Source organism: Cebidichthys violaceus, unplaced genomic scaffold (genome assembly GCF_023349555.1).
Source record: "Cebidichthys violaceus isolate CVI_PGR_0920_01 unplaced genomic scaffold, fCebVio1.0.p SCAF_2, whole genome shotgun sequence".
In the NCBI taxonomy this organism is placed as follows: Eukaryota; Metazoa; Chordata; class Actinopteri; order Perciformes; family Stichaeidae; genus Cebidichthys; species Cebidichthys violaceus.
In genome coordinates, this window is record NW_027176372.1 from 19,569,366 (window position 1) to 19,589,868 (window position 20,503).

Here is a 20,503-nt window from a genome sequence, read left to right on the forward strand (position 1 = left end):
TTTTCCGAATTAAACCAGTCGCGTCGCCGCCCAGCAGAGGCCAAAACTTCCCGTATGTCGTAACGGGTATTTCCTCATTCCTGGCCACCAGACGCATTTTCACATGAGGTTGCAGCAGCTAGGAATGTGGTCATTCAGCACCGGGAGGGAAACCTCTCCTCCAAACCGCCTCAACGACGCACTTTGTTCAGGCTTTGTTTTGTTGTGTACCGCATCGCCTTCACCTGCAGAGGAGGGAGGAGTCCGGACGGGAGCGTGGAGGATAAAAGCGCAAAGTGGAGATGCAGGGAAGCTGCTGCTGCTGCTGCTGCTGCTGAGTCGAGATTAAGAGCTCAACATGGGGAACTGGATTATCAACAATGGACTTACATCCTTCATACTGGTGAGTTATGCCGATTTACACGTTAAGAATTAAATTGAAAAATTGCAAAGATGACCAATTTACGCACAGCGTAAATGGAATGACTAATTCTGTGATGGAATGATCTTGGCTGTGTTTGCAGGTGGTCTGGATGGGCATCAACATCTTCCTTTTCGTCTGGTTTTACCTGTTGTACGATTTGACGGATGAGTATTTCTACACGCGTCATCTTCTAGGGGTGAGTCGCGAGAATACGCGTCAACTAAGATGCTTCTTCAACCAATTTAAGTACAATTTTGACGTACTTGTACTTTACTGAAGTATTTCCATTTCATGCGACTTAAGAATTCTACTCCACTACATCTCGGAGGCAAATATCGTACTTTTTACTTCTCTACATGTGTTTGGCATCTTTAGTTACTTTGCACAAATATAATACGAATTACTACATTATGCTGTATTGCTATAAGACTGGTTTAAACTACCCAGCAGTATATAAACTAGTTAAAATAATATCCAACTTTACCAGCTGCAACATGAAGTAATGTACATAATAATACATATTGAGTACTTTTTATTTTGGTAATTTAAGTATATTTTGATCCAAATACTGCCTACTAAAGTAGGATTTTGAATGCATGACTTTCACTTGCAACGGAGTATTTTTGTTCTTTTTTTAATTTTACTTATCAGTATTGTTTCTTTAACGCTTAATAATTGTTATTCTATTGTCCATATATGTTTATCTTTTTATTCTATTGTTTTTTTGCTATTCTTCTGTTGTAATCTTTAATGAAACTCTGGCACAAGCATTTCCTTCGAGATTAATAAAGTTCTATCTTATCTTCTCCTATTTTATCTTACATTGTAGTTTTTTTACGTAAGTGAAGGACGTGAAAACTTCTTCCACGACTGATAATCACACATGAACATGTATTTTATTCCAGTCGGCCTTGGCCTGGGCCAGAGCTCCCGCAGCTGTCCTCAACTTTAACTGCCTGCTGATCCTCCTCCCAGTGTGCAGGAACCTGCTGTCGCTGCTCCGAGGCTCCTTTGTGGTGAGACAATGATGCTTAAATGTCACAGAAGGGCGAGGCCCTGTCATTATCTTATGATGGCAGCTTATTAATGCTGTCATGCAAACTAGTTTGGCTGCATAAAGCCAAACGTATTGACAAAACATTTTGTTCTTTTCATTTCAGTTTTAGTATTTTTGGAATATGGGTGATTTTCATAATGTGTGTTAATTTGAATGTTATGATTTTATTCAATGTGTCCAGTTTTCTGTAAAATCAGTGTCCTCCCTTGGGCTGAATCTTGATATTAAAGGTGAAATACAAGTAAAGACAATTCATGTTTTCCATAACGCCCCCCTGACTCCTCCCCACTGAACAGATACATGTCAAGTAGGTTTCAGTGATAGCTTTGGGAATAAGTTCTTTGTCTTCTTTTCTGACTTTTCACCTTCTTTTGTTTCCTCATCTTTCCAGTGTTGCGGCAGAACCATGAGAAAACAACTGGACAAAAATCTGAGTTTCCACAAGCTGGTGGCGTACATGATAGCTCTGATGACAGGTAAACTAACAAACCTGCAGCTTATCAGTGTTAATCAGTTTACTTAAGGCTGACAGAGAGCAGTACAAAAGAAAACCAGTTTGCAGTCCTTCCTGGTAGTGAAGCGAAACTGAGATGACAGAAATAGGTCTATTTTCAGATGTGATTGTCTTTTCGCACCGTACATCCTCCTCACCTCTCTAACTCACACACACACACACACACACACACACACACACACACACAGACACAGAGTCAAAATGTTAAAAGGGTCATGGTTACATTTTGACAAAAAACATTTTTGCAACCTTTTTTTTCTCAGGTTTTTTCAAAACCTTAGAGTGATATTTGATTCTCGTCTGACATTCCTGCCTCATATCAAGGCTAATATTGCCAAAAACTGACCTATTCTGTGTGATGCTAAAACTGTAATCCATGCATTTGTATCCTCCAGACTTGATCATTGTAATGTCCTTTTCTCTGGTCTTCCTAGTTGTGCTACTAGAGCTCTTCAGCTTGAATCTTGACAAAAAAAAACACAAACTAGAACATTTAAAACACTTAACACCCATTCTGGCCTCTCTTCACTTGTAACCAGTACAAGCTAGAGCTGATTTTAAGGTTCATAGTTTTAACTTCTAAGGCCTTGCATGGTCTTGCACCGCCTAACCTATCTGAGCTAATTACACCACATGCACCGACACGCTGTCTTCGCTCTCTCGATGTGGCTCTCCTAGGTCTTTCCTTCAGTTAAAAAAAAAAAATCGGTTGGTTTCAGAGAATTTGCCTAACGTGCCCCTTAAAGAAACACATTTATCCACTTCATTACAGCCTACAGTACACTGTTTCAATTGTGGATTTTACTTTTGTTTATAATTTGATGTGCTTGGTTCTTCTAATTGTAAAGTGTATTGGGTCCATGCTGCACGATGATCCTGCACAGTAAATACAATCGATCGATTGATCATGCAGCGGCAATAACGTGTCTCCTCTCTGTGTTCTGACAGCCGTTCACATGATCGCCCATCTGTTGAACGTGGAGTGGTACAACAACAGCAGACGAGGAGTTTATGATGGCCTCAGCACTGCTCTGTCCAACCTGGCAGACTCCACAAACACCACCTACCTGAACCCCATCCGCACCACAGACATTGTAAGTTGTCGAAACTTATTATGACTAAATAATAAGGATATAAAATCCCTGCACATTGTAGTTTTTTCATGCTTTCATATTAGTTGAAGGATCGTCTGCTCATTAGCAGTAGAGTAAAATTTTAATGTTATTTATAGTCTGTGCATTGAAGTACAATTATCCAGTCTAATCTCTCTTCTCCACCATCTTCCCTCCTCCTCTTCTTGTGTCTCAGGATGCGCAGCAGACTCCAACATACTTTGTCTTCACCACCATCGCTGGCCTCACAGGGGTCATCATCACTCTGTCCCTCATCCTCATCATCACCTCCTCCATGGAGGTCATCAGACGCAGCTACTTCGAAGTCTTCTGGTACACCCACCATCTCTTCGTCATCTTCTTCGCTGGTCTCGTGTTTCACGGAGCCGGGTAAGGGAAAAGTCTCAGCTTACTTTTATAAGTTCTTGTTGTCATTGCAAGCAGGTTTCACTGGTCTTTCAAATCTGCAGATTCATTGTGAGGAAGCAACTGACAAATCTGCCGCACAACTTCACCTTCTGTAAAGATCGATTTAATGATTGGGGACGGATTCCTGAGTGTCCCGTCCCTCAGTTTGAAGGAGGGCCAGCACAGGTTTGACTTTTTAAATTTCTTTGCAACGGCTACTAATATCTTTCTACAACTACTAGTACAAATACAAGCATCATTTGTGAATTGTGAAATCATTTTATCTCCCTTGACTGATTGTTTTTTAGACCTGGTGGTGGGTGATCGGCCCGATGATCCTGTACATCTGTGAACGTGTGCTGCGTTTCATTCGTTACACGCAGACAGTCACATACAGGAAGGTACGTTTGATTCAGGATTCAGCTTTGCCTTCTGAGTCGTTTTGGCAAATGATGCGACGGCTTTTTCACCAGTTGTTGTTTTTTTTGTTTTTTTTTACTTTCAGATCGTGATGCATCCGTCCAAGGTGCTGGAGCTGCAGCTGATGAAGAACGGTTTCAAAATGGAGGTGGGCCAGTACGTCTTCCTCAACTGCCCGGCCATCTCCCAGCTGGAGTGGCACCCGTTCACCATGACCTCCGCCCCCGAGGAGGACTTCTTCGGCGTCCACATCCGCTCGGCCGGGGACTGGACTGACAAGCTCATTGAAATCATGCAGCAGCTACCAGAGGGAGCACAGGGACCCAAGTGAGTGCTAATGTTTTAAAAAAAAGCCCACATTGTTAGTAAAGTGCTTTTGTTCATGCACTGTGGTAAAAAAAAAAAAGTTGAGCTTCCGTGGGACAGATTTTTCCTGGGTTGTTTCCAATTTCCTGTTTTTACTTAAGTTACTGTTGAGTAACTTATCTTGTTGAGATTGATATTGATCTAGTGCTGGGCTGCACAATGCCAAAACCTGAGCCTGAGCTTGAATCTGTCAAACTGTCTGTAGCTCCCACAGATCACCTAAATCTAAACCAAGGACGGGCGTCACAAACTAACTCATGCTATAAATACTTTGGTATGTGGCGTTGCTCCTTTTGATTAAGGCAACTAGAAGAGCTTCAGAGAAAATGCAAAATACACAAAAAAAAGCCATAATGACTACAAGATAAGTAACAAAGGGGTTTTTATTGTGACGCTGAACTGCATGAAAGCTAACATGAGCCAACTTTGTATTAGTTTTTGTGATGATTTAAACTCATTTAATGCCTTGGAGATCACCTGTAGATAATTTGCCACTGATAACAGGTTATTTAATGTTGTTGTTCCTCAGAATGGGTGTGGACGGACCCTTTGGTACCGCCAGCGAGGACGTTTTCGACTATGAGGTCAGCATGCTGGTCGGTGCCGGCATCGGAGTCACTCCCTTCGCCTCCATCCTCAAGTCCATCTGGTACAAGTTCAAAATCTCCAACCCTAAACTGCGCACCAGAAAGGTAACAACCCAGACGCCCATGTCGTGTCCCAATTAGATCCTGTAAACACTGTTATTATGTATTTAAATAACGAACTCAATCCACCCACGTTGGAAACATTGCTCTTTTGTGAGAGGATCATTGTTCAACACGCCTGCATCTACTTCCTTGATTCAGATCTACTTCTATTGGATCTGCCGGGAAACACACGCCTTTGAGTGGTTCGCCGACCTCCTGCAGGTGCTGGAGAGAGAGATGGAGGAGCGAGGAATGGTGGACTTCCTCACCTATAAACTCTATCTGACCGGATGGGATCAAGGCCATGTAAGTGTGCGAATGACAGACAAAGTTCAGACAAACAGCGTTCAGCTTATCTCATTCATTTCTTTTATTCCCCCACTCTTCATCACAGGCTACTCATGCCTGGCTTCACTCTGATGAGGACACCGACGTGGTCACCGGGCTCAAACAGAAAACTCACTATGGCAGACCCGCCTGGGACAAGGAGTTCGAAGAAGTCCGCAAAGAAAACCCCACGTGAGATAAAATCCATTCATTTTAGAAAATCAATTCAAATATAATGTATACCTTATTAAAATACAGGGGATTGACTGATCAGTGGTGGAAGAAGGATTCAGATCCTTTACACTAGTAAAAGTACCACATCACGTGTAGAAGTCCTGTGTTCACAATCCTTCAGTCGGTAAGCAAGAAGGTATCATCACCAAAATGTACTTTATCAAAAGTAAAAGTACTGCTTCTGCAGAAAAAAGACTGACATATTAAGTATTATATAAATAGATTGATACTGATGCATCAATGTGTGGGCAGTGTTTTACTGTTGCAGCTGGTTTTAAATACTTTATATACACAGTGATGCAAAGTACATTTACTTAAGTAGAATATTAACTTAACTTGTGTATTTCCATTTGCTACTTCCTTCTTCTGCTCCACCACATTTTAAATGTTTGTTTTTACTCCACTACATTTATTTACCTCGAGTTACCAGTCATTACAGGTATTAGTACAGAACTTGAGTAGAGATTGGTCGAGAGTACACTCGAGGCAAAAATACATACTCTAAAGAATTCAAGTCTCCACCACTAAAGTAGTATTGATGTATATGTGCAAATATGGGTACTGATTTTAATATTATTAGTCAGTTGGTTTCATTTTTATTTGCTATTGTTTTATGTCTATTTTCCTTTATTGTGAAGCACTTTGTGCTGCATAGCTTGTATGAAAGGTGCTATACAAGTAATGTTTATCATCAATACTTGCATGGATTGTGCTCTGGTATTGTCCACCCATTGACATGCACTTTTCACGTTACAACTTTAGCCTCTTAACTCTCCGTCATGTTTTCAGGTCTGTGGTGGGAACCTTCTTGTGTGGCCCTGCAGTTCTGGCTAAAGTCTTGTCAAAGAAATGTGCCAAATACTCAGATGTGGATCCCCGGAAGACCAAATTTTACTTCAACAAGGAGAATTTCTGAGTGGAAAAAAAAACAAACTAACAAAGAAGCATCATTTGGGCAATTTGAAGGTCAACAGTTTCTGTATTATTGTGAGACAATAAATGACAAAGCTGCCCAGCAATAGCTGCGTGTGTTTGGCACAGTGACAAAGAGGCCGAGCATGTTGTTCATCTGCACTACTCAGGGACTAACTCTTCTTTTTATCTATGATGAAACCAGGAGGTTCCACTATGAATCATTGTTTATACGGTCAAACACACTCAGATATTCTCTCATTGCGTCACCAATTTGAAGATGCACTTCTGGTGAAGCCTGAGACTCTACAGATAAGGAAATATTTTACAATGTTCAGTCTCTATAGTACACTTCTTATCACATCAGGTGTCATAAGGATTCATGTTGTAATTTATAATGTACCACTATAGCCGCTCTGCAACCAACAATCATTTCCATTAGTCAATCTTCCTGATATTTTTAGTGTGAATGTCAGAAAACGTTTGTTAGATCCAAGTTTCAGTTTTCCAGAGCGTACAAACGACAAAGAAAAGCATTATAATTTAAGAAGCTGGAGCCGGTGGATTTTGGGAATTTTCCTTGAATAAAATAGAACTTTTAAATCAATTATCACAATTGTTGATTAATGTTCCGTTGATGGACTAATCACCTTTAGCTTGAAATCTTCATATTTTACTCAAGACAGAATTTGCCTGCAATCAAACACTGTAAATAAAATGTGTTCTTTAACTTTGACTTTTCTGAACTACTGGTTAAGGAAACGGGTTTCTTGGGAACTGACTGGTTTATTATAGGTCATCAAATTACGCTGGCATTTCCTTATCAGTGATGAGACGATAAACGTAAACCAGAAGGAGGACTTCCTGTCACGTAGCCTGTTGGTTAATTATCCTCCAAGACCTGGATGGACATATTGTTTTTTTATTTCACATTTTGCTATTTTTAATCCCCTTTTATGTATACAATTCCAAACTCATTTTAAATAAATGAATACAACAATGTCTTCTTTTGTTTTATTGAAATTAAAAACAACATCCAGACATTTTCCAGAGCCGATAACATGAAAGCAGTCGGCTCTGGAGGAAAAGAGATGAAACCTCATGACAATCAATCCCTGGTCTTTTTTTTTTTTTTTATCTGTTCAACATTCATCATCCACTCAAATGTGTCACTTATTTCTTCTCTTTCATACAAAAACAGACAATCTGAGTAGAAAAAAAAAACTATACAATATTCCAAACTAAGATGAGACGTCTTCAGACCGGTTGGAGCTGAAGGTGACAGAGTCAGCGGGGGGGCGAGTCCTGAAATCAAAAAGATACGTGTGAAAAAAATAAATAAATAAAAAAGGAAATCAGAATAATGTGTCAGAAATGCTTCAAAACCAGTGAATTTCCTGGAGGAATGGAAATTGTTGTGAAGGGAAAGAAGAAACGTCAAACCTTTTTGAAGGTGTTTTTCAGTCAGACCATCAAGGTGCTCCTCCTGCAGTCTTCTGAATCTGCTCTTTGAGGATGAGGATGCTCTGCCGCTGCTCCGGGGGCAACATGGCGATCTGTTCTGGAGTCAGCTGCAGGACCTGCATAATCAGGGCAGCCTACAGAGGGACAAACACATGTCAAACAGGAGGTCAAACGTACCTCTCTGCCCTCAAAGTAAACAAAAAAAACAGGGAGTCGTGCAAAAAGGGATTAGCATTTTGCTCAGAGGCACTTCAACAACCAGCTGGGGGGGGGGACAGATTAAGTGGCACCCACCTTCTCCTGGTCCTGTGTGGAGACCTGGCTCTGCCCCGGACTGAATCCTCCTCCTGATGGAGGAGCGCCAGAGATACCAGGACCCTGCAGGACAAACGTACGGAGGTCATGAATATCCAGTCTCAGCAGGTAGCACTGGTTTCTTTTAGATCCTTCTTCCCTCAAGTCATAGTCACATGACTTTTTTAACGTAATGTTAAGTGAATATTTATGTAATCCGTATTTGTAGTCTAATAACTGACGAGTCAAAAGGAGGAGATTCAAATTCCTTGTGACATTAAATGTATAGACTCAGTAAAAAGACGTCTTAAAATCACAAAATCAAATAAACAGATTTTTGTTTTTACAGTTTTGTGCTTAGTAGTAATTAATCTAAAATGGAGAAACATGCCCAGACTAAGACTAGATTGGATGCAGCTGTTACCGGTCTTGCAGGTGGAGGTGCGTTTGGACCCATGCTATGAGGGACAGAGACCTGCATTCCCGTCGCCATTGGAACCCTCTGACCCGTCACCGGACCACGAGCGTCCATCGCCCTCGGGTCACGACCTGCAGCGAGAAACAAAAACACACCGACTGTTCACCACTGGCCGTGATCCGTACGCAACGGAAAAAAAAAAAAAAAAAAAAAAAAAGATTACGGAAATATTAAATATAAGGAAATAGAAGTTTAGCCTCAGCAGAAAGACAAAACATGTTTGTCTTAACAAAACAACCATTGTTATCCTGTAAAAACATCTCGCTGGGACAAAAGACTTTTGTTTAGTGACTGAAACTTCACGCACACAACCGTCGCTGAAGCGCAATGAGAGCAGCTACCTCTGGTTTCCATCGGGGGTCCGCGTGGCTCCATCATAGGGGGCCCTCTGGGGTCACCCATCATGTTGCGTGGTTCACCCATGGGTGGGCCCCTCATGTCCATTGGAGGGCCTCTCATATCCGGAGGGGGCCCACTTGGCATCTGGGCCATGTGCCCAGGTGGGGCTTGGTGGGGCGGTGGAGCTGCCATGTAACCCCGGCTGAACACACACACACACACACACACACACACACACACACACACACACACACACACACACACACACACACACACACACACACACACACACACACACACACACACACACACACAAAATAAGAGCAATTCAATATGTATTCAATTAAACTGATTACAGTTCTGACCTCAAAAAAGTTAAACTCATAATAAGTCATTCTAATTTATTCAACTCCTGCTTTTTGATGCCATCTACAGTTGGCAGGTCAATTTATTATTTTTAATCTGAGGGTTATAGCTTGAATTACCACGCCTCCGAAATCCACGCAACCAGCTACAATATTAAGGTTTATGAGATGCGGGTGCTTATCTTACCTGGGCTCTATGACCTCTCCTGTGACAGACAGCAGAGTTCCTCCTCTGGGATCATTAGGACCGTCTCCCAGCAGGCCTCTGGGGGGGATACCGCCTGGCCCTGAGAGGAGACAATCATTCAATCAAATACAATATTTCCTGTTCCTTTACCAGGAAATGTTGCATGACTAATCCATTAAGAATAGGAAGAAATTCCAGTTAAGGGAAAGCCCACACAACTCTAAAGGTGAGTGTTTGCTCAGGTTAGATATCTCAGGAAACAAGCAGAGCTGCTTGGGGAGGTGATGAACACACAAAGAGCACAGAGACCACAGCAAGATGCCACAACACACACAGGGAGATATCAGGAACAGGAAAACGCAGCAAAAAAAACAATCCCATGGATATTAAGAGGGAGATTACAGGTTCAAAACACATGAAAACCTGTAAAATACATTAAAAAGGTGTATATATATATATATATATATATATATATATATATATATATATATATATATATATATTCCCAGGGAGCGTTTTCCTACTTGTGTCTTGTGAGTCTGGTGTTATGTGGCCATGAGAACGTCATGACAGGAAGCATGCAGAGAGAAGTACAACGGGTATGTCAGCATGAATACCTACCGCCTACAGAGACGCTATCGGAGTAAACAGTAGGGTACAATGTTTTGATCAAGTTCAGTAGAGCGTGTGTAGATCTCACAGTGATTGGACCGCACACGGCCAGCTCAAATGTCCCGTTAGAGGAATGATCAAATGATAGACGGACCGCCTCGCCCTCAGCGCTGGACGGTAATCCATTACGATGATTTAATGTCCTTTTAACGGAATCACGCTGTGATGAATACTTATATCCAGATATAGCGATACACAATTATGTGTGTGTGTGTGTGTGTGTGTGTGTGTGTGTGTGTGTATGTATATATATATATATATATATATATATATATATATATATATATATATATATATATATATATATAGTTGGAATAGAAAATATTCAGTACTTTTTAATTACTAATTTAACAGTAGTATACATAATTAGGCTCTACCATGTGGTTATTTTTATATAGATTATTTATTTACTGAACTACCAGAAAATATGTTAGATCGTGATATAACTTTATATACCAAACATTATTTGAGTAAGTCCTCATCGGAGCAAACGTAATATTAACATACGACATCGAAAATCGCATTTGAATTAGTTTCTAATGAAAGCGTCAGACTGACAGCACCGAGGCTACAAACGGCACGTAAAACACAGAAAATGAAAAAAGAAAAAGAAAATGAAAAGGCTTTTTTTGGGCGGGAAAAGTGTGCCTTCGCCCCAACATCTGCAACACGTGGCCTCAACATCAGGAGATCTCCTGTTGTCCACATCCATCAGTCTGAATCAATGAGAGCTCAAGTCTCTCCTAAACTTCCCCCGCACTACTTACAGCCGACTCAGTGGAGTAACCCCCGGAGTCAGAGCGGTTCAGTGGAGTAACCCCCGGAGTCAGAGCGGTTTAGTATAGACGGGGGGGGTTTAATGCCGTTTCTCTTCTGCTAAATGTCGAAGGTGAGCCCACGGACAAAACAGCCAAACCGCCGTCCGTCAGTCAGCATGGAAAACGTTCGTTAGTGCCAACGACTGGGATACTTCGGAGAACCAAAGATTGTGGTTTATGTTAACTACCGGACCGGTTCGCCAAGCTGTTAAGTTGCATCAAGATCAGAGTCGCTGCTGCAGATTTACTACGATTCACTCAAGGAGACAATCGCATCTTTGTACTACGCTGCATATCTAGGATCCGGATAGCGCTGGGCAATAATCAATATAATATTGATATACTGTGGTCTGAGACTAGATGTCCTCTCAGATGTTGGATATCGTAATATGGCATAAGTGTTGTCTTTTCCTGGTTTTAAATGCTGCATTACAGTAAAGGGATGTCATTTTCTGAACTCTAGATGTTCTATTTTTTCCCCTTTACCCACTTAAGTCATTATATCCACATTGCTGATTATTATTTTTTTCAATTCTTTGTGAATGGTATTATATTGTGATATTTTGATTTTCTCCATATCGCCCAGCGCTTTCATCCAGAAGAGCTTTCAGTCCAATGCTAACCCTTTTTTGTGCACATATTTTGCATATTAAGATTTTGCACAAAATTTGGCAAATTCCCTTCACAGCTTTGTTTACTTTTGGGCATTTGTTTAGCTGATTTAAAGCATACTCAGCATTAATTCTGTTGTCATTAGTTTTACTATCGTTATTCTCTACAAAAATAAATAAATAAATAAATAAATATATATATATATATATATATATATATATATATATATATATATATATATATCTTGTTTTTTTTCTCCTTTGAGGTATCCTATTACTGTGTTCTGCTACACACACAGTTTTGTCAGCATCATTCAAGTTTTCTTTGAGGACAACCGAGATGATTCTAAATAAACTATAATAAAACCATCTAAAATACTCACTTATTTAAATATCCGGCATTAACACTGACATAGGAAAACATGCAAATAACATTTGCATCCACTCTGGGCAAAACCTGCATCTGTTCACATGCACCAGCGCCCCCCCGACCCTCATGAAACACACCGTGCTTCGGTTACGATAAAGCTCAGAGATCATTATCTTTACCCAAACAGGCTTAATAACTACTTTAACGGCTGAATAAAAACTTCATATTTGATAATTGTGGACATGCAGTCTAAAAAAATAAATTAAAAAAAAGTGTCAAAAGCTAAAACTAAAGCCCAGAGGTGTATTTCCACATATCTGGCCTCTCCATAGCCGTCCTACCAGAGAACTGAAGGAGCAGTGATACCTTGAGGCCGCTCGATAGCAGCTTGCCCAGACGATCCTGTGGGAGAATGCTGAAGGTTTCCTGAGCCAGCATTAAAGTGAGAAGAACAGGAGACACAAGACTCAAGAGAGCGGAGCGGCACTTTAGAAGCATGCTCATGACAATAACACACACACACACACACACACACACACACACACACACACACACACACACACACACACACACACACACACACACACACACACACACACACACACACACACACACACACACACGAGGTGAGGGGGGAACTTTAACATTAAATATCTTGCATGAAGGCTTAACACAAAGAAAATATCAAACAATTAAGAGAGAATGAAACGAGTCCAGCCGATTATAATCTCTTGAAGCGCCTCGACTACTAATCAGGCTCTGGTGACACCTAGTGAACCCAGTGAGCCATGACATGTGCAACATAAAAAGGTAAAGGGGGCACCGCAGTTTACGGTTGTCGTAAAGATAAGTGCAATTTTACATAAACAACTGATAACATTTTTTTTTACTTTGGACTGAAGAACGGCCAAAACATCTCATTACATTGTACTGATAAAAATACACGACTGTCCTGCTGAAAGAGTGATGAGGGGGAAGGCTGCTGGCACCGCTGCATGACAGTTTAATGGAATTAATAATATATCAATAAAATACTATAAAACGTCACAGCACTGTGGAGGTTCTGCAATGAAACAGTCACACCTCACACGCGAACCGCCAATGACCGTAGTGATGTACTGTCCATGAGCCTGACGCCACCACAACCTGCTCAGGTAGAGCTGTAACTATGCATGCGGTCTGATGAGGATTACCTGGAGGCCCGACTGGTCCCGGTGCCGGTCCTTGTCCTGGTCCCGGTCCTGGAACGGGCATCGGTCCGGGGACAACACCCATGTTGGGGGGCTGCATCATTTGAGGGGCTCCATTGACATGCATTCCAGGCTGATCAGATGATTAAAAAAGAAAAGAAAAAAAGAAACATAATTAATTTAACCTAAAGCTTCATCTTGAGACATTTGTTTTCCCTGAATGAAACTTAGATGTTTAATGGATTCTGAGTAAATTGTGACATTAGCAGACTACAAACTGCAGCGTTGCTCTCCCAACACCGTTCTCATCAATATTTATTTATTACCAGCCGCAGCATCACGTCCTTTGTCAGGGTAGAGAGCGTGACTATTTTGTAGAACAGAATTGACGTGACAAGGACTCTAAAGAGAGAAGGACTGTTTACTACCGGCTGCGGCTGAGGCACCGGCACGCTGGGCGGAGCAGAAGGCGGGATGAGCGGCGGCGCTCCTCCAACCGGCCCGCTGGGAATCAGAGGCTGGACGGGGGTCTGACGGTGGAGCATTTTCTGTATGTGGAGTACATGGAAGAGCGTCTTTTTGAAAAATGTGCAACGGTGGCTCCTTTGACTAACGACAAGGCCACAGTCAGACGAACCTCGCTTCAAGTAAACACAAGATCATGCAAGATTTGACAAACGTCTTGATTCTGAGTCCGGTCTGCTCTCACCAGGGCGATCTCAGGGTCAACGATCCTCATGACCACCTGGGCCTGCAGCAGAGCGTAGGCCAGCTGAGGGTTCTGCAGCAGCATGTTCCTCGCCTCCTGGGGACTGTTCTGCACACACAGCTGGAGAGAGAAATCACAATGTCACCAAAAGGAATATTGAAATTATGACATCACAAATGGGCAGAGTACAAAAAAAAAAAAAAAAAAAAAGAAAAAAAGAAGAAGAAGAAGAAGATAAGAGCTCCTCGTTAAAATAAACATGTTGTGTTCTTTTACTTCCCGACAGGTTAGACACACTCCTGTAGTTTTTTTGCTGCCCACTTATGATTCAGACACATGCCCATATCCAAACCGAAGAGGCTGCATCAGCACAAAACATTAAACAAGAAGACGTCCGACGATATCTGTGCTCTCAGGATCGGAGCCCAAGCACTCGCACTCCGATCAGCATATGGAGCTGTCCCACTCACGCACGCTTTGGTGCGACAAAATACTTCTCCAGTCGGGGGGGGGGGGGGGGGGGGGGGGGATGTGTGCAGTGTGATGTTTCTCTGCGCCTAATGAAGAAGGCTGCCAGATGTGCAAAGATAAGGCTTCTGTGGGCAGAGCCGAGGGAGACAGACCGCACAGCACAGCCTGCGTTAATGAAGAGGGAAGGACGAGCGTGTGCATATAGTCGACACCCCGGAGGAGATTTAAATTGAGGGAAACATTTGTCACCATCTTTTTTTGGGGGGGGGACTAAAGAGAGTAAGCAGCATTAAAACATACAGCTTGAGAAACTTACTTTTGGGGTAAACTATAATACTTACAATTATATAAGATTCATTAGTCTTTTTGCTGCTTTCAACAGGAAGTGGTCATTATATTCTCCAAGACGCCAACTAGCAGGAGAATAATGCATCAATGCTATTGACGCACCAGACCCAGAGATCAAGCTATGACTCCAGAGACTAGGCATCATAACTGCCCATTAACCCTTTCATGAAAAAAAAAGGAGTTTTGTATTATTTTTTGATCTCATTATCTTAAAATATGGACATACTGTACATTTTAGTTTTCAGAAACACAAAACTATTTGAAAAAGAACATTTTGATGAGAAAAGTTGCATTTTAGATTTATGAAAAAAAATGTACTTTATTATAATTCTCAAGACAAATATAGAAAATAGAAAAGTAACATCTGTAAGGTTATTGGCTTACAACCGACTCATAACCAATAAATAAAATAGGCCAAAATTCATAAAACAAAACAAAGATTTAGTAAATTTTACCTAAATCAAACCATGTTTGTAACCTTTCTTACTTCAAAAAGGGAAAACTACTAGAATAAGAATTATTTACAAAAGCATCAAATCACAATTTTAAAAAAGCTCTGAACAGCCTCTTCTGCCATTAAAAAGACGGGACACAACCCAAATCTGATGCTCACACACAAACATGAGAGCTCATTGTGCTTATAAGGACCAGGGCTACTGACATTGTGATTGACGGTGAGGCAGACCATTGGTTTATTTATCAGCCTCATTTTAAATAGTGAGTGTAAGGCAGACATTCTACTGGGACTGATGAGGTTTAGTGGTTTGGGTGTTTGTGCTAAATGAATCAATTAAAAGAGGTTTATAAAGAAAGGAAAGGATATGCAAATGTCCATCTGTAACATACTAGTCACAGGTAAGAAAAGCTGAAATACTTGCTATTAGAAACAGGAGGCAGTAAAGCAGCCTACCTTCATCTGCTTCATAAGTTCAAACATCTGCTCGGGGGGGAGGCTGGCCACAGCTCTGCTGATGGACTCTGGGGCTTCCTGTGGCTGGATGTTGTCTCCATAAGGAGACTCAATGATGGGGGCTCCTGTTCCCAAACCTGCGCAAGACAGGAATAACAGATAACTGTAGCTTTGCATATACACATCTCAATGAAATAAAAAAAAAAAAGCCAAGAGGTAGTAGGCGCTTACTTTTGAGCTCTTCCTTGTTTTTCTCACTGGCTGCGTTGTCGACACGGAGGGCTCGACCACTGAACTCTCTCCCGTTCAGGTTCCGCATGGCACTGAGGGCCGTCTCCTGGTCCTGGTACTCACAGAACCCATAGCCCTTTGGCTTTCCCGTTTCCCTGTCATACACCAACCTGGGCACAAAGGACACATATCATCATGTCTGATGGTCCACATGGTTAAGAGTTCACAGGGAAAGTCCAGGTGCATAAACTTGTATTGTCGGTTTTGTTTATACTGTGTTAAACAGTACAAACCCTGACTCTTGTATCTGGGGTTTGGGGCACATACTGATGGAACCAGAAGACGAATGGCTCCTCTTTCACTTACCTGAAGCTAACAACAAGTCCCACTTCAGAGAAGATGTCTTTCAGCTGCTCCTCTGTCGCTTCATACGGGATGTTCCCCACTACAATAATAAATAGAGAAAAGTTGGTTGACAATACAATTAAATCTACTTTTCATTTAACCAATAAAAGATTTGTTTTGTCGTTCTTCGGGTCGCTAGCGTTAAGTTTGTTCCCTCGTTGCCAAGCTAACAGCAACACCAGCCGGCTAGCAGGCTCTCATTCAACTTATTATCCACCAAATAGATTAAACCACCAGTAACCAGGTAGCGGTAGCAAACTCACCAAACACTGATCGTAATGAACGATCAACGGCTGGGTCTCTATTCGCGGCGAGAGCAGCGGCAGCTGCAGCCGCAGCAGCAGCGGCTAAGTTCGCCATTTTTAGGGGGGGACACAAATGAATGTGACACCAGGAAATAAGACTGAAACAATATCCGGTTGTGAGAGAAAAAAAGGCCACATCCAAATACCAACAGTGCGACCTTTCCTAACCTTTTAGCTAATTGACACTATCGTTGGTTAATTTGCTTTCTTTTTAATAGTGAAGTAGCGATGAAGAATAACTGAAAGCGGGATTTATTGAAGAGCAGAAAGGGTCAAAGAGGTTAGCATACATCGGAAGGATAAATAGATGGCGCTGTTGTCCGCGGTTAAGTTAACTAACCTAACTACTTGTTTGGACCGCTTTCCAGCACTGTGACAACAATATCAGCTGATAATTCCTTAATTGAAAAGTAAAACAAGCTATGCTCCCGAAGATCCAGTTATCTGCAACAGAAGATTTGGTGAGTAATTCTTATGAAGATTAGCACGTTTATTAACCTTTAAATTGTTTATGGGCTAATGTTAATCTTAACTCATAATGTAACTGATTGGGAACGTAATTTAACACTTAACACGTGTTTAAGTTAAAGCCTGATGAAACAGCAGTGAGACCAGCAACAATGTATGAGATGATTTATGTGAACCTATTAATAATTTAACGTTTATTGTGCTCATTAAATGTATGTTTGGCTGAATTGATCAATGCAGTGAACCAGTAAAATGTAAATCTGTAAATTAACTTTTATTATTACACATGTAACACAGTGAAATGTAGCCTCTGCATATAACTCATCCCTGTATAGGAGCAGTAGGCAGCTACTAACTAAACCTATATTAAGATAAGGTATGGTGGCTGATGAATCACACTCCTGATCCCATGGTCCATTATAATACATTTCATAATTGATGCATTTAGAAAAATGCAAAACTATTATTTAAATCTTAAGTTTGTCTCCTGCTTGACATAAATACAGTTTTGTTTCATCCACACTTAATTTACAGACACCGTGTTTTAATATAAAGACACATCTCCTTAATTTAAAGCCATTTGGTCAAAACTTTCACTATAAAATAATTAGGTGTATTAACCAGATTAATAACAGGAGCTTTAACAGGCTTTCTTCTTGCTCATATCTGACCTTTATATTTTAGAGTGCTTCTTTGGCAGCATATTTTCCAAGAGAGTTGTCTTTGAAATCATAATGTGACAGGAATTTTGAGAATAAGCTGATTTGATATGTTTTGCTTTGTTTCAGCTGTTTTTTCCATGTTATTTTGGACATGGTTTTTAAGTACTGCTGTATGCAACATGTTTTGTACATAAAATGCCATTTGTATTTGTTGTACTAAACACTGTATATTGGAAGGACAAGTGTTAAGTGGTAGTACAAGGAGACATAATAGCTTCAACACACAGTGTAATGTCTGACATTATATGAAAACAAAATACAGCTTTTAATGTCAATGCGTCTCTTTGCATAAACCACAAAAAGAAACACTCCCTGGCTACTTAATTATAGCTACACCTCTACAATTTGTGATCAAACACAACAAATTAAACACTTACGAAAATGTTAATGTTTTTAGAGACACAGCAGTCAGAGAGGTGTTACAACTAAGCTACTATGTGTACTATATGTTTATTATTGAGGTTGTGTTTAGGGGTGCTGTTGAACTTGACAGATTGAAAGAAAGGCAATTCAGCCCACTTCAACCACTGCAGACTACAACCTCAATGATATAGTTAAATCTCAGACATGAGTCAATCAACTGGACAGTGTTTGTAAAGGTAGACTGTTTGGCCGTTCCGTTTTTTACTGATTTACATCGTGAGGTAGGCATGCAGTGCGTTTTCTATCGTTCTCCAGTTAATGGCGATCATTTTTGCATTGTCGGTCAAATCATCGTTTAAGAACAAGCGGTGAAGGGAGATGATCAGCAAGGAGCGGAAAGCTTCCTCAGGATAGAAAACATCGATTGGTTCCACTGGGGCTCGAACCCAGGACCTTCTGCGTGTAAAGCAGACGTGATAACCGCTACACTATGGAACCTGATAGTGAAAAGTCGTCATCAGATCTAAATTTATTTCTGCTATTGCTATCAACAGTGCGTTGACATTGATTGCACCTTCGTGTGATGTTAATCTCCCCCCCCCCCCCCCCCCCCCTCTCTGCTCTTGTTTCCTCTCCTAGCGCTAGCTGCTGGTGTTTTGGTTCCGTTGCGAGTGGAGCCATCTCGGGACGTTTTGCTCGTGTGGCCGATCAATGAGGTACAGTAACGATGGCTGACATGCAGCCCTCGCGCTGCCAGCTATTATGAAGTGTCTTTCATGTCGTGTCTCCAGCCTGCATACGCTGGCTGTTGGGGCGTAAGTATTTGCGTTTGTAGTTTTACAAAGATGGCTATGGCTTATCCACCCAGCGAGGGACCAAGTGTGTGCAAAGTCAAACTTGTGATTTCTCTCTTTTTTTTTTTTTTTTTTTTTTACAATAGCAGGACACTGTCTGGTGCATCTTACCAGCAGTGGTTACCTTTTGTCCAAAACAAAGAGCTGTCATGAAGCTGTCCGACACATTCAAAGAAATTAAACTTGACCATATTACATAAATGTAGGTCTACATGACCCTTTACCATATTTAAAAAAATATACATTCAATCATGTACACTTGTTCTGCACTGCAGTAACCAGAGTAGTGTTTTGTTGAGGGTCGATATTTCACAGCTGATGCACAGCCCACCTCAAAGGTTTACACCTAACCCAGACTAGACTAGAGTACAATTTCTTAAACACATTTATAAAGTTGATCAACAGGTGTAAGCTCCATTGTTACAGGCCAGTTAATATAGTTTTCTGACCTGCATTTAGTGCACCAGACACTTTGTCACCTCTTTTTTAATGCAAGGTCATCAGAGCAGCTCCGAATTCAGGCCGTAAACGGGGGAAATCTCTGTAGTGGACGTGTTTATAGATCTGCATCTTGAACAACGTCTCCTCACACAGGTTTCTGTTTGCAAACTGCAGAACTCATTTCTCAGAGCGCGATTCTATCAGTTGTATCTGCAAGTGTTTCTGCTGTGGTCTTTGCATCGAATGGATCTGTTACGATCTCACAGTCACAATTGTCCTGCTTATTCCTGCTCTGAGGTTCAGGCTGCATGTGTCAACGTCTCTTTAAATGTCCGTCTCCCCTTAGTTTACTGGTGTGGGGGTCTGAAATCAGTCCTACAATTTTTACACCCAAGAGTTTCCTCTCCTTCGTCTCTTAAAAGTGTCCTCCTTCAGCTTCGTCCTTCCATTTTTAGCCATTTTCACTGTATAGCTCTCCGGTTTCCTTATCGTGAGGGAAGGGCAGGAAGGCTGCGTTGGTACAACATGGGGATGACAGTTGCATCTGTTTAACATGTGGGGTACAATAGCTCGCCCTGAGAGGCAGCCAAAGCTTGTATTCTCCCTGATCCTGGCTCAAACACCGCGGGGCAGAATTAATAGACGAGGCAGATTCATATGTAAAGGATCAAAATTCAATCCTGTGCTCGATCTACTCCACAAGCTCCGACTCACCAGATGTACAATGCATGAAACTTGTGACTGATACTGAGCAGTAACGATTTTTAGCTGTCGTTCTATATCGTATTTGGAATTCAAAATGAACATTTAATGTTCAATATTATAAAAGGTAAAATATCCACGTAGAGCTGCATCTTACTGTTATTTTCCTCAGCGATCAATCTAATGAGGAAATGTTTGCATCACAACATCCTAAAGCCCAGTATGACGTTTTCAAATAGCTAAAACCTGAAAAATGCTAATGATAAATGACTTAAAGGATTATTAAAATGATTTCTGTTTAATTATCTGTCAAATAACTAGTGGAGGAGCACCTTTAGTTGTTT

The 20,503-nt window shown here is 41.2% G+C and overlaps 2 protein-coding genes and 1 non-coding gene across 5 annotated transcripts; 1 reads left to right on the forward strand and 2 right to left on the reverse strand.

Moving 5' to 3' along the window:
• The first annotated feature begins 107 nt into the window (after positions 1-107).
• On the forward strand, positions 108-7,444 carry nox1 (NADPH oxidase 1). The gene is made up of 13 exons (XM_068715064.1): positions 108-382; positions 504-599; positions 1,309-1,419; positions 1,852-1,936; positions 2,923-3,068; positions 3,283-3,476; positions 3,557-3,680; positions 3,803-3,895; positions 4,000-4,241; positions 4,810-4,972; positions 5,129-5,275; positions 5,364-5,488; positions 6,320-7,444. Exons 1-13 carry the CDS (start codon positions 338-340, stop codon positions 6,444-6,446), a joined length of 1,698 nt encoding a protein of 565 aa, XP_068571165.1. The 5' UTR covers positions 108-337; the 3' UTR covers positions 6,447-7,444.
• Positions 7,443-16,677, reverse strand: cstf2 (cleavage stimulation factor, 3' pre-RNA, subunit 2). 3 transcript variants are annotated; one of them, XM_068715066.1, is made up of 14 exons: positions 16,568-16,677; positions 16,266-16,344; positions 15,900-16,069; positions 15,669-15,805; positions 13,940-14,059; positions 13,659-13,778; positions 13,234-13,363; positions 12,407-12,466; positions 9,570-9,669; positions 9,020-9,219; positions 8,625-8,749; positions 8,201-8,284; positions 7,886-8,040; positions 7,443-7,747 (listed from the first exon to the last, which is right to left on the reverse strand). In XM_068715066.1, the coding sequence occupies exons 1-13, from the start codon at positions 16,662-16,664 to the stop codon at positions 7,915-7,917; spliced, it is 1,548 nt and encodes a 515-aa protein (XP_068571167.1). In that variant the 5' UTR covers positions 16,665-16,677; the 3' UTR covers positions 7,443-7,747; positions 7,886-7,914. The 3 variants fall into 3 exon arrangements, with proteins under 3 accessions (XP_068571167.1, XP_068571166.1, XP_068571168.1); XM_068715065.1 differs by having other exon boundaries at positions 13,656-13,778; XM_068715067.1 differs by lacking the exon at positions 12,407-12,466 and having other exon boundaries at positions 13,656-13,778.
• A 1,910-nt stretch (positions 16,678-18,587) lies between these two features.
• trnav-uac (transfer RNA valine (anticodon UAC)) lies at positions 18,588-18,660 on the reverse strand. Its single transcript has one exon. It is a non-coding gene; the product is annotated as a tRNA-Val (tRNA).
• Between the last annotated feature and the right edge of the window lie 1,843 nt (positions 18,661-20,503).